Source organism: Sinocyclocheilus grahami, unplaced genomic scaffold, assembly GCF_001515645.1.
Source record: "Sinocyclocheilus grahami isolate Dianchi unplaced genomic scaffold, SAMN03320097.WGS_v1.1 scaffold585.1, whole genome shotgun sequence".
Taxonomy (NCBI): Eukaryota; Metazoa; Chordata; class Actinopteri; order Cypriniformes; family Cyprinidae; genus Sinocyclocheilus; species Sinocyclocheilus grahami.
In genome coordinates, this window is record NW_015505764.1 from 860,058 (window position 1) to 874,647 (window position 14,590).

General features: G+C 40.5%; 3 protein-coding genes across 3 annotated transcripts; 1 reads left to right on the top strand and 2 right to left on the bottom strand.

The window, feature by feature from the left end:
* Positions 1–258: 258 nt before the first annotated feature.
* cunh8orf76 (chromosome unknown C8orf76 homolog) lies at positions 259–7,085 on the top strand. The gene is made up of 6 exons (XM_016240245.1): positions 259–486; positions 1,784–1,879; positions 1,955–2,098; positions 2,176–2,462; positions 2,570–2,702; positions 6,830–7,085. Exons 1-6 carry the CDS (start codon positions 382–384, stop codon positions 7,007–7,009), a joined length of 945 nt encoding a protein of 314 aa, XP_016095731.1. The 5' UTR covers positions 259–381; the 3' UTR covers positions 7,010–7,085.
* Positions 7,086–7,163: 78 nt separating this feature from the next.
* On the bottom strand, positions 7,164–8,846 carry LOC107556956 (protein FAM83A-like). The gene is made up of 2 exons (XM_016240225.1): positions 8,001–8,846; positions 7,164–7,893 (listed from the first exon to the last, which is right to left on the bottom strand). The coding sequence occupies exons 1-2, from the start codon at positions 8,439–8,441 to the stop codon at positions 7,186–7,188; spliced, it is 1,149 nt and encodes a 382-aa protein (XP_016095711.1). The 5' UTR covers positions 8,442–8,846; the 3' UTR covers positions 7,164–7,185.
* Positions 8,847–9,805: 959 nt separating this feature from the next.
* On the bottom strand, positions 9,806–12,464 carry LOC107556960 (uncharacterized). Its single transcript, XM_016240228.1, has 2 exons — positions 11,527–12,464; positions 9,806–10,571 (listed from the first exon to the last, which is right to left on the bottom strand). Exons 1-2 carry the CDS (start codon positions 12,462–12,464, stop codon positions 9,806–9,808), a joined length of 1,704 nt encoding a protein of 567 aa, XP_016095714.1.
* Positions 12,465–14,590: the final 2,126 nt, after the last annotated feature.

Consider the following 14,590-nt stretch of genomic DNA (forward strand, 5'->3'; position numbering starts at 1 on the left):
TCGTTGCATTTGTTTACAGGGAACTCTTGCCCGCACCAATATGGCGGACGCGTTGACGTATCGCAGCAACGGATATACAAATATACTAATAAACAAATATACTAAAGTGTTGCTTTTCACTGGATTCCTTGACATTATATATATATATATATATATATATATATATTTGTTTTATTATTATTTCCCCTCCTCTCCTTGTCCTTTCTTTCAAAGTACTGCCCACACTCCAGTCCAGTAGGTGGCGGTAAATGCACATTTCAGTTGGTTTGCCAACCGCCAATAAAATTTAAAGAAGAAGGATTCCTTGTTGACATTTCTGTAATGTTTGCGGGGTTGTGGCGTTTCATGAGTGTGTGAGAGGAAAACACGCGTGTTTTTATCATGGAGATCCTGGGCAGCACTTTTGATGATTCTGTGTTTGAGGAATCGAGGAACAGAGTCTCAGCTGCTCTTCCCGCGTACGAGCCCAAACTCTGCGAACCTCTGGTGGGTAAAACACTCAACATTTACAACAAACTACCGATACCACACAGACATGGCTCGTATATTTACACAGCATGCTACTTTCATTTCAAAGAAAAGCATGACATTTCTACGGTAAGTTATTGATGGCAGCAAATGCTAATGATACTTAAGATATGTAACGTACAGTATTTACGTGAGAATACCATGGTATGTTTTAGTCAGTGATATTTCACCACATTATAATCATACATTATGTGCTGATGGTAAGTAACATATAACTTTGGTTATAATTACATGATTGATGATAATTGTCATCATAATTATACAGGTGTTTCTGCGGAATTCACACGGTCATTAAAAATGGCAGGATGTGTGTGTTTGAATGTATTGATAAATAATAGAGTATTATATGAGAATACATTTGTATATACAGTGGTGTGAAAAAGTGTTGGCCCCCGTCCTGATTTCTTATTTCTTTGCATGTTTGTCACACTTTAATGTTTCAGCTCATCAAACAAATTCAAATATTAGTCAAAGATAACACAAGTGAACACAACATGCAGTTTTTAAATGAAGGTTTTTATTATTAATGAAGAAGTGTTTGCCCCCCGGGTAAAACTGTGGTTTATCACACCCGAGCTCAATTTCTCTAGCCACACCCAGGCCTGATTACTGCCACACCCGTTCGCAATCAAGAAATCTCTTAAATAGGACCTGCCTGACAAAGTGAAGTAGACCAAAAGATCCTCAAAAGCTAGACATCATGCCGAGATACAAAGAAATTCAGAAACAAATGAGAAAGAAAGTAATTGAGATCTATCAGTCTGGAAAAGGTTATAAAGCCATTTCTAAAGCTTTGGGACTCCAGCGAACCACAGTGAGAGCCATTATTCACAAATGGCAAAAACATGGAACAGTGGAGAACCTTCCCAGGAGTGGCCGGCCGACCAAAATTACCCCAAGAGCACAGCGACGACTCATCCAAGAGGTCACAAAAGACCCCACAACAACATCCAAAGAACTGCAGGCCTCACTTGCCTCAGTTAAGGTCAGTGTTCGTGACTCCACCATAAGAAAGAGACTGGACAAAAATGGTCTGCATTTCAGAGTTCCAAGACGAAAACCGCTGCTGAGCAAAAAGAACATAAAGGCTCGTCTTAGTGTGTGTGTGTATAACTAAAATAAAAGGCCTAACTAAAATATTTCATAAAAAGAAAATCCTTCTCTAACAAAAAACTGAAGTATCTTTTCAGGAATTAAATAAAGGAACATTCCAACAGGCCATGTTTTGTTTTCTTCTTTGTTTTATTATATCTAGTGGTTTTGTGAAGATGGAAATGTTGAGGACCCATTAGAAGAACAAAAAACCCTTAAGTTTCGAGGAGACCTGGCCTACAGGAAGAAACAGCATCAGGTATAAAGAGCTGAATTCACCATCTCTCACTATTATCTGATTCATAAGCTGATTGGTGGGTTGTGTCAATGACAGGTGGCTCTGGATGAGTATTTATCCTGCCTCTCTCTCATACCTGCTGGAAACATATCAGTAAAGAGAGATGTGCTGGAAGGGATCGCACGATGCTGCTGTCATCTGGGGAAAAAAGAAGAGGCTCTAAATGCCTGTGAGAAACTGGTAAATATATTAAGTGACTTACTCCACTACTAACTCAACTTGTATGTATGCTTTTGCTGATGATGTTTTACTGACAGAGGACCGAAGTATCCAACACCTGCCACCTCACCTGTGTCCTTCAGCTGGAACTGAGTGTTCATGAACACTACAGAGATCTGACAAACAGCATCTCCAGCCTGCAGCAGCTGTGCGGTCTTCATCCGTACCATCCGTGGTACTGGCTGAATCTGGCCTTGAGCTTTCAGAGGCTCCTGGAGTCTCCTCTCTGTCCAGAGAGATCCAGCACTGAGGAAGAACACAACAAGCAGCAGGGGACAAATAACATTATACGACTAAAGACCATCATGTGCTTGATTAGAGCAAGGTATGTCAGCCACAACAGAACTAGATGTTTATTTACTGGCTTTGATGTTAACGGAAGAACTCAGCACCAGGTTTGTTCATCTTGCTTATTTGTTTCCTTTTTTTCAGGTTGTTAATTGAAATCCTGCGGATTCAGCAGTTCTCATTTGTGCTGGAGAACAGCCAGAGGGCTCTACAGGACATTGAGGAAACTCTACATGTTCTGCAGCCAACAGAAAAAATGCTTCAGACAGTCTCAGAGGTCAGACAATAAGAACTACTTTAAGAGAGAGAAAAAAACAGTACGAGTATATATATATATATATATATACATACATACACACACACTAGGGCTGCACAATTAATCGAATGCGATTGTCATGCGCATTTTGATAGTAATGCCGGTTCTGTAATCAGCATGAAATCATCATCACGTGCTTTCAGATGGAGCAGAATTTACTACACACAGCCGTAGTTCACTGACAAGTTATGCAAAAAAAATCGCATACGATTTTATTGCGCGATTCTGAAATCGTTTACGATAGTGACAGCTGTTTGCATAGCTTCTCAGTGAACTACGGCACTGTGAAGTAAATGCTGCTCCATCTGAAAGCATGTGAAAATACCACATTTAATAACATATTTACTCCAAACTCACTTCATAACGTGAGTCGAGTGTTTGAAATAAATCCTTCTGTGAGATGATGTGGCTTCTAACACAGAATAAGGCACGCGACATATTTCATAGTATTTAAGCAGTGATAAAGGCATTGCATTATAAATATACTTTATTTTAATGAAAATTATAATAATAAGAACACCGATAAACCGTATATTGCCGTAGTCGTGTGTTTATTAGTCACGTTGAATCAATGAAAGCAGTTGAATCTTCTGTTTATTCAGCTGCAGCATTTTCTGGGTTTCTTTTGCGAGGCGTATTTGGAGTTTCAGCGCGAGAGCGCCCGCTGGCCTTTGGATGGAGATTTACTGCTGATCACAGAACCATGCTTCACTAAAAGATACGCATGACAATCACAGCTTCTGTCGAATCGCCATCTCGATTCCATTTCGATTTATCGTGCAGCCCTAATATACACACACACAGTAGTTGTTTATTATTCAATTATTTAATTAAGAAAACAATATACTGTATGTCGGATTTTAAGGAAGTGGGGTCATTGTATTTAGGGGTCCTTGGCATCAAAACATTTAATAACCCCAGACTTAGGCCCAATCCCAGTTCTACCCCTTAGCCCTTCCCCTACCTCTCCGTTTCGCGCATTCACTTGAAGGGGTGTCTCAATTCTCTTGGCTGGAGGGGGAGGGGTAGGGGAAGGGCCAGACAGCCCTTCAAATAAGTCATGCCAATAAGCTCATTTGAATTTGAATTTGAGAGAGAGAGAGAAATATTAGAATCAGTAATTGAGCCCATTGCCCTCTCTGGCAGTGAGGTGTGGGGTCCACTGACAAATCCAAATCAAGATTTCACCAAATGGGAAAAACATCCGATTGAGACCCTGCATGCAGAACTCTGTAAAAAATATATTACATGTGCACCGGCACACAACAAATAACGCATGCAGGGCAGAATTAGGCAAATATCCTCTAATCATAAAGATACAAAAAAGGGCAATTAAATTCTGGAAACATCTGAAGCTCCGTGACCCCCAATCATATCATTATAAAGCCCTGCAAGACCAAGAGATGAGCAAAGAAAGCAAGCCCCTCCCTCAGCTGATCCAGAGCTTCAGTCCTGAAGCTTCACTAACATCTACATTTTTATTTGTAGTTTAGATACTTATACATTAGTAATTCATTTTGCACTACCAAAAACTTGAACCAGACCTCAACCAGCCCCAAACAAAAACAAAGAGAAAACTAGAAGATTTAAAGAAAACAATACAAAATTACCAAAACCCACTCGACATGATTATAACAACATCAGAAATAACAGAGCACATTAAAAATCTCAAATTAAAGAAGGCATGTGGACAAGACAACATCAGCAATGAAATGCTCAAAATCAGCAGCCCTTACATAATTCAAGCTCTGGCGAAATTATTAATCTGATTTTATCGTCTGGTGACTTCCCTGAGGCCTGGTCTGAAGGACTGATCATACCTATATACAAAACAGGAGATAAATTCCCAGTAATTACCGCGGCATTAGTGTGGGCAGTAACCTAGCTAAGCTTTTCTGCAATATAATAAACAGCCGCATAGTGACATTCCTCACAAGACACAACATCCTAAATAAATCACAGATTGGCTTTTTACCAAAACAACATACATTCGACCACATCTATTCTCTCCATACTCTAGTCAACAAAAATCTAAAGGGCAAACAAAGAAAAATATTAACATGTTTTATTGATTTAAAAAAAGCTTTCGACTCTATTTGGCATGTTGCCTGCTGTATGCAGACGACCTGGTGCTGATGTCCCCCACAGCTGAGGGTCTCCAGCACAGCCTGGCCCTGCTGGAACAGTACTGTGAGGAATGGGCACTGACGGTCAACCTGGACAAAACCAGGGTCATGGTGTTCCAGAAGAAGGCCAGGTCTCAGAGAAACAGATACCAGTTCAGTTACAGAGGAGAAGTCCTAGAGCACAGCAGCAGCTACACTTACCTGGGCATCGAGATCTCCGCATCAGGGGGCTTCAGTCTGGCTGTGAAGGCCTTGAATGAATTTTGCCATAAAATCACGGTCTGGCCAATTAAAACATGGATTAAATTATATCACGCAATCATTAAACCAATTCTGCTGTACGGGAGTGAAATCTGGGGACCAGTAATACATTTTAAGAATTGGTATAACATTTCAATAGAAAAACTACAACTAGAAATGATCAAAAACGTTTTAGCGGTCCATAGAGGTATGTCCAATGATGCCTGCAGAGCTGAATTAGGCTTCTACCCACTGAAGATTGAGATCCAGAAGAGATGTGTTCAGTTCTGGCATCACCTCCATCAATCTGATCCTGATTCAATCTGATATAAAGCCCTCCTCGCCAGTGAAAATCATTTACTGAACTTAGTGATACTGAGAAAATGCCCTTTTTACTTGAAGATGACAACACAGCTGTACTAGCTGCTAAATATGTATTAACCATTCACAATGTTAAATGTTAAACATGATTAACTCGATACTGACTTTATCTTTTCATTTATTTAGATGGATTATATTTATTATTTGTTATGTTGTTGTTATATACTGTTTATGTTAATGCTTTGGCAACATTGTGTTACACAGTCATGCTAATAAAGCTTAATTGAATTGAGAGAGAGAGATGAAAGTTGCGTGTATGCGCGTTTCTCTTTTCAGAGTGCGTTTACTTAAAAAAAACTGCGGTATTTATCCTCTCGTTTCTGGAAAATATAATGTAGCGATTCAGTATTTAAACTGTTATTAATAAAAGTCGTGAGGCAGCGTTGACCAGTTTCTTTTCTCCTGGATGTGTGAGCTGTGCGATCTCCGATATATAAATATATATAATATGTGTCAGTAAGCAGCGCATTAATATAGAACGGTAATTAAATGCTCTAATGCACACACCAGTATAGGTGTGTGTATTGTAGTAGCTAGACGACGTGTGACGTATAGTAGTGGTGTCCCAATTCTTAGGGGAATATTTTCACCCCTACCCCTTGACACTGTTTCAATGGACAAGGGGAAGGGGTAGGCGTAGGGGAAGGGGTATAAAATAGAATTGGGATTGGGCCTTGGACTACTACCACAAATCCACCGTTATTGATGTCTTTCAATTGATAATTGTTTGTGCAATCAGTATTTAAAGGAATACTTCACCCAAAATTGACAATTCTGTAACTATTTACTCACCCTAATGTCATCACAAACTCAGAAGACATGTAATGTAGTGCCTGAACACATAGAAAATCATACAGGTTTGAAACAACAAGAGGGTGGAAAAATAATGACATAACTTTAATTTTTGGATTGAGTATTTGTGCCGTGGGAACGGAGCAAGGCCGGTGGAGTAAATGCTAATGCACGACACCTGCACCACTCTCGAGTCCCACGGAGGAGCTCCGGAAGGATAAAAGGAGGACTGACGACAGTGTTGGACGAGAGAGAACCAGGCCTGGACTTTATTTTGTGTTTGTTTATTTTATTAAAGTTTTCTTTAAATGTTTGCCGGTTCCCGCCGCCTCCTTCCCGTGACTACGAGCTGTGTTACAGTATTCCATTGCAGTGTTTTCTAAAGTCACTACTTCAATGTGATTTCAACCCATTGTTTTGCATCAAAAAAGTTAGTTCTCTAAATGTATACATAACAGAATTGCACATCTCTCACACAACTCCCCAAAACATCTGTAATGAACATCCATGGTCTCACATTAGAAACTGATTTCATTTATTCTGATCTAGGTGATGGCAGAAGACCTCAATCCAGAGAAGATGAGAGAGGAAAACCAAGATGGAGAGAGTTTATCAGGACTTTATATTAAAGACTTTGATGACAGGTGGTGGAACAAACTCCACACCAAACTGCAGGAGGAGACTCCAGCTTTATCCACGCACAGACCTCTGCAGGAGACATTTGAATAGGCCTAATATGAATATTGATTGTATTTTTATAATTGAATGTATCTTTTATTGGAGTTACATGCTTTTACCATTACAAAGCAGAATAAAGTTAAAGGTTTTAAAATACATAAATTTCTACATCTACCAATACAATCTACCCACCACCAGTGTCTAATAAAGCATTACAATAACCTGCTCTAGCACCAATGGGAAGTTGCAGGAACACCTCTGTTGATGTGATTGCCCTGTTTTGGACGCCAAGTTTGGCTCTTCGTATTGAAATCTGGGGACTGACGAGCAATGGGATGATGGATCGTGTTCCTCCGTGGAAGCCATTGAGATATTTGCGGTCCAGTGGTGACGTTTGGATAGCTGGTTTGTCTGGCCAGGACTTGAGTTGTTGGGAAACTCGGGTTCCTGGGCTGACGAGGTTTCTGTTGTAGGTGGTCGGGAGTGTTTCCAGCAGTTACGGCCGGGCCCATCGGGATCTGGAGTTTCTCAATGGGTAGGCAGAGATCACCAGGATCTGATGTGTGGCAGGTAAATCCTGGGACTGGTTTAGAAGTGGCATAGAGTCTGTGAAACTCCAGGTCGAAAGGTTTAACCCCGCTGCCTTTGAAGAGTATGGCCAAGCTTCTGTGAACCTGCCAGGATAGCCAGGTGAGACTATGACAAAGTAAAAGTGTCATCAGTGAAAAACACTCAAACGTGAGACTTAGTAAAAGGTGAAGTTTCTGCATAAATAGCAATCGATGGAAATGCATTGGCTCAACCAGCAGTGTGAGTTTGGGGAGGGCTTCCATGCTACAATGGAAGATGGGAGTGTTTGAAATTTGTCTGAAAACAGCATTCTTTTTGCAATTACTGCTGTGAATGGAGAGTAAAGAGCTGCTACTTGAAATAAACTAATTATCTATTTTTTTTAACAACACAATTTTAGATAAAATTTATATAAATGTATTTGCTAAATGTGTGTTTTTAGATGCTACAATTGACGATTTTTTAAAAATGCATTTCCAAAAGTAAATTTCCCCTGCAGATGGTAACTCCAGTCAGCCACAGGCCAGCCGTAATCAAGAAGTGGAGGCTCACTCTCTGTGACCGCAGGAAAGTATGTCTCAGAAGAAACTGATGGAGAACTGGAAATCCCTTCATCACGGTCTGCCTCTTCACGGTCAGTGAGAGGCTTTTTAATGTTGTTTAAGATGTACGTTTTCTCCTGCGCTGACAGAAAGTTTGCTTCATTCTCTTTGATCAGCACTTCCTGGTATCCATCAGTCCCTCTGTCCAAGAGAGCATCCATAGCCAGTCGTGTGCTCTCGTTGTGACTCAGATCCACTGAAGACACCATAGCATTTGGGTTTCTCATCTCCCGAACTCTTCTTTTAATTTTTCCCATCAGCTTTGGCATCAAGTAACACTGCACTGACAATCCATTACTTACAAGGTTCATGTTGTTTGCATACAAGTCTTCAGCTGACAGATGACTGGTTGACTCTTGCTCATTCAGCTTACATTTTTAGTCGTCTTTCACGCTTAAGGCCAAACGGTTATCCCTACAAACACCGTGTGGTACTACAGCCAATGTCCCCAAGGTGATCATCAAATGTTCACAAATAATGCTGCGAGATGTTCATGCACGGTGCGTCTTTTCATCAGCAGTGCAGGCATTTCACGGCACACTGAGCATTTTCTGGACCAATCTGTCATGCTTTCATGATGGGTGAGTTTAAAATTGAATGTTAGTGCTGCCCTATGGCTTTGAGGAAAGTGATTTGTGGCTCCTCCCTGGACAAAGCGGAGTAACTAACGTTCACAGATGGCTTCACCCAGAGGCACTGGAGGGTGGGGTCGTGTGAATAATTAGACTGCAGCTCCCATGTTTTCCATCACAGAAATTAAATGGTGTGAGTGGCACGGATGAAGATACGGTCGTCAGATTCACTTCACCCATGCTTCACTAGGAACCAATAGACCGGTTCCTGTTTCCTGACACACCTGCTTAAATGTAAATTCTTACGGGCTTTGCAGATCGAATACTTGTTGTAGATGAAAGTGAAAATCTGATAAGTCGTACTAAACTACAAACCCTAAGTATAAACTTCAGCATACATTTTCCCACACAATTTGTGCTACATTTTACATCAAACCATGTGGCTTATTGAAGAAAGGACCGAATATCATAGAGACTTGATTTGGGCCAACATACAACCACTAAGCAACCATCCAAAACACCGTAGCAACCACATACATTAGCAACTCACTAAAACACTCTGAATGCCTCAGTGACTGCACAGCAACACTCTAGCAACCCTAACAATGTGGTGGCAGGTTTTGCACGGGCAAACACCACTTATCACATCACAAAATGTAAATATCAATATCAAAATTATTGGCTTATTTTTCAACCAAATTAATCATGAACAGAAAAGAAAAAATACAACATTATCATATCTTGCAAAAGGTTACAATATTTAGACCTTCGCCCAATTGCATGAAATATTGCATGTTTTGCAAATACGGTGGCACGCAAGAATTAATTCTAAAGAAAAAAATCTAAATGGGTGAATGTATATTCACATTATGTCTGAACAAAAGAATTCAGGAAGATATGGGTAGCCTGAAAATTAAAAAAAAGTGACAAATAATAATAAACATCACGTACAAAAAAGGCTTTAGTCACTAGCTAATACACTGCATCTGACTAGAGTGGTTCTCATATAGGGATGAACTATATTTGGAGAGTGAGTTAAACAAACAGAAATCCCTCCCTAATAAAATATGCTTGAGTATGAGAATATACCCTTTTTTAATTATTTACATAAATTTGCAAGAATCTGATCTTTTCCAGAATACATCTCCGTCCAGTTGCTTTGCTGCGTATCTGGCAAGAGCAACTCTCTGATGACTCGGAAAGGCTGCATTCATCGTCTCCTTCAGCTTGGGTAAATCCAAGGTTTCTGGATGATGAGCAGACACCAGAAAAAAGCTCTGCTGGAGACCCAGTTTACCCAAGACTTCCTCAGTCCATTGCCTCAACTCTACAATGGATTTTTCCTCAATCAAGTCTGCCATGGAAAGCACCAGGTAACATTCTTTCCCTAGGGAGGATGCTTGCTGCAGCAACTGTATGGCTCCCAACCTAAGCCTCAAAGGAGACACCAGTATGTATACATCACACAAAGAGAGTGCAGATGTTATGCGTTGAGATTCAGAAGAGCTGGAAGCACAAGACAGGCTGCCAAGATCACTTATTTTTCCAATCCCAGGAAGGTCCCAAAGACAGACGTTGGGGGAGGGATAGGGATACTTCACAGCCTCTTTGGTTATTTCAATAACACCGGTTGAGGCAGCTCGTTCATCACCATTCTCCAGGCCCAAGAGGGCATTGACCAAGCTGGAGCTGCCACAGCCCGTCTCACCCAGCACACCGATATCCAGCCGGAAGTGATCAAGAGCGGCAAGGATGGCCTGAAGCTTGGAAGGATTGTCAGTGAGATCTCTCGGCTGCGAGAGCTTGGTGATCTGATCAAGATCATCCTGGTTTATCTTCCTCGACCTTAAAGCAGTTGAGACCACAAACCTGAGAAGCAAATGTAGCCAATTTGTTAGATAAATGTAGATGCTGTAAGAAAATATAAGGTCTGCCCTGACCCAGATTCAATGCCATAAAGCTTCATGAACAATGGATTTTCATGCTATTTCATACTGTTTTTATGCCAGTTAGTGCTTGTTAACAACAAAACTAAGCTAGTGGATCAACATAGACTTCCTAATGAGCAAAATAACTAGCTAGTTAAGCAAGTTAATCAGCCTAGTAAGGACACAAGCACACCGGCATCCCAAATTGTGGACCAATGTCCAAAACACAACATGGTTTCCAGCAACTGAACACTGAGTTAAGCATGCTTCTGGGTCCACATCCTTGTTGGTCCTAGAATATTACTAACAACCAATCAGATTTTATGGTTAGGGCTAACATTAGGGTTAGGGGATTTCTTATCAACCTAAAGTATCTTTTCCCGCTAGTATAAGGGTTAGGTCAGGGGTGTCCAATCCTGCTTTTGGAAGGACACTGTCCTGCAGAATTTAGTCTCCATCGTAACTAAACACAAATAAACCAGCTAATCAAGGTCTTCAAGACCTCTACTAGAAACATTCAGGCAGATGTATTGTAGCAGGTTGGAACTAATCTCTACAGGACATTGGCCAGAAGCAGGACTGACAACCCCGGGTTAGGTTTGGATTAATGGTAGGGATTGGATTAGAATTTAGGATTGTTGTTCCATTGAACACCATTATTATCAGCCCACCTTTTGCCTCTAGTTTAAGGGTTAGGTTATTTTAAGTTTGGGTTTGGATTAGGGGTAGGGATTGGGTTAGAACTTTTTTTTTGACACGATTGCTCTTCCAGGACCAATGAACATGTTGACCCCAGGACATGTGTAACCAGCAATGGCTGTTATTTCAGTAAGGTTCAAATGGAAATCAAGTTTGAGTAATATCAAACATTTCAAAACACAAAGAAGCTGACTTACTGTGTGTCACCAGACAGTAATTTAGGAATCCGAAGTTCCTTTGTAATCACCACCAGAAACTGACTAAAAGCCTTCTTCCGAAGCTCAGGCAGGGCTTCAGCAAGCACCTTGGTGACATCCTTCATCTTCACAAACTCTGGAACTTGGGATGCGTTTGAAGCATTCTTGCTGTCTGCTTCTGAATCGGCCGTCTCTCCAAATACTTCCTTACTTCTCTTTTGCAACTCCAGTTTGCGAGTTCTCATTCGTTCCCAGGCACAGGTCATGCACGGCCCTGTAGGCTTCTCCTTGACCACGTCCCAGTCCCGCTCAGCTTGAACCAGAAAAAAATCCTGATCTCTGCCATGCAATTCCATTTTGAGCCACATGTGGTCCTCCTTGTGCCGTTCTGTAGTGAGAACCACTAGAACATCATAGCATGTGGAGTCATACTGCTGGTTGGTCTGGTTAATAATGGAATTTGAGGTTGGATGGCCCTGCACAGTCCACACACGAACATTTGGGATTTGACGGTGTAAAATCACAGAGTCAAAATCAGGAATGCCTCTCCCTATATATTCTGCATGCTCTGCTATTCGAACACGTTTCGTCCTGCTGCTGCTCTGGTGATTAGTATTTAACTTAGACTTTATACTAGGTTCCTCATCTGCACTTTCATCTTCCTCCCAGTCTTCTGCTTCTTCTTCCTCATCTGTTTCTTCCTCCTCATCACCAGCTTCCCATTCCTCCTCTTCAATTTCCTCACTTGGCCCACAGATTGCAGAAGCCAGCTGAGCATTAGCCTCCGGTGTTCCTCCAGTCACAGCTATGTCTAAAGGGAAACGCTCAAACAGTTGTAGAGCCGTCACCAGCCTGTTTTCAAATCCAGGTGCCCTGAGGGAAAACCTCCAAGGGGCGAGCATACATTTTAATTTTTCATCTGAAAGTTTTTGTTCCATCTTCAATTGTACCTTGAAACAAACAAAAAAACATTTCATAATACAGCTTACACTAGCTACACTGTGTACCTACTGCTAACACCAATGGTATACAGGCCTAATGATTGAATTTGACAAACAGTGTTCACAGATAAAATATGGTCAACAGAACACAATACAATAAATCAATGCTCACCTGCTCTCGAGCAACAATAAGCTGCAAAAGTGCGTCCTCCGTCCTTAAGTCCTCCTGGATGAGTGTGTTTGCGGGACAGTCAGCTGTGCTAAAATCAACACTTTGTTTGACAAGGTTTCTAGATGACATTGTAAACAGTTCTCAGGGCGTTTAAGTTTGTTAAAGCATCATGGTGTACTTAATTCCATTTAACCCATTTTTTCCCACCGGGGTTTTTTTTTTTTTTTAATAGTTTTTAATAACATTTGTGAAATTCGGAATTTTGAAAAGTTTCAGGAGAGGTAGAATTCACATCCACACCACAGATTTTCAAGTCTTTATAACTCTACACATGTTATTTCACCACCAGTGTTGCCAAGTCCGCGGTTTTCCTGCGGAATTGGGCTACTTTAACATTGTTGCTGCGGGTTGTTTTTCATGTCCGCGGGTTGAAGCGACTCCAATAACATGATATTTATCCCCTGGAATGCGAATTTTAGTTGGGGAACCCAGCCAAAAAACATGTATTTTACCCCCGGAATGCGATTTTTAACTGGGGACCCCCTCAAAACGCGATTGGGCTAGTTTTGGGCTAGTTTTCAGTAGCCATTGGGCGGGGTTTCTTGTGAAAACCTGGCAACCCTGTTCACCACCAAAGATAAATAATAACAATACATTTTTTTGAAATTGTGAGTGATGCTTGTCCATGCAAAGATTCCCACCATATGTACGTTTTTTAATTGTTAAGCTGATAATAAGGTGTTTTGAGTATTTTTAGTATGATGCTATGTGGTTGCTAGGAATTTCTGGATGGTTGCTTACTGGCCCAATTCAAACAAGATCATTATCAAGTCTTAATTGTGCTTTGGTTCATTGGATGACTTGGATTTGTTCAACACTAAGTATTAGAAATAGTTACAGTGATGCTTACCTTAGTCAGTACTACTACTAATAAGGAAAATGTTGTGGCATTTATGAATTCACCTTATATGCTGTTGTATATGGTGTGATGCTCCAGCCGAGGTCAGCATTTCTCCCTGAGCACAAGACCAACAGGTACATTTAGATGTCATACAAAAACAGTACTCCAAGGTAAGGATTTTAATTTAAAAAGCCTTTATAAATATTTTAAAAATATATTCAATACAATAAATGAAGCCACATCAGTATTTGATTTCTACAGACATGACTTAAAGGTTTTTTAAATATAAATCCTACTTTGAGTGGCTTGGACTACTATTTGTATACAGGTGCATCTCAATAAATTAGAATGTCGTGGAAAAGTTCATTTATTTCAGTAATTCAACTCAAATTGTGAAACGCATGTATTAAATAAATTCAGTGCACACAGACTGAAGTAGTTTAAGTCTTTGGTTCTTTTAATTGTCCTCCTTGGGAAGAGTGTCAATGATTGTCTTCTGGACAACTGTCAGATCAGCAGACTTCCCCATGATTGTGTAGCCTAGTGAACCAAACAGAGACCATTTTGAAGGCTCAGGAAACCTTTGCAGGTGTTTTGAGTTGATTAGCTGATTGGCATGTCACCATATTCTAATGTGTTGAGATAGTGAATTGGTGGGTTTTTGTTAAATGTGAGCCAAAATCATCACAATTAAAAGAACCAAAGACTTAAACTACTTCAGTCTGTGTGCACTGAATTTATTTAATACTCGAGTTTCACAATTTGAGTTTTGACTTTTCCACGACATTCTAATTTATTGAGATGCACCTGTACATTGTTCACACTGTAAATTGAAATGTTTTTGAAATAGCAATGGCAACTGTCACCGTTTTCCTTAATATAGACACTCCTAGATTCATTTAGTAATCATTTCAATAAAATGTCATCTGGATTAACTGAAAGTACTTGGTGGTAAAAACACAGGGAGTGAAGTTGCCCATCCCATCTCATGTGGCCTGTATAACAAAAAAAAACACACGACAAACAGGTTTGACGTCGTGAAAGTGTCCA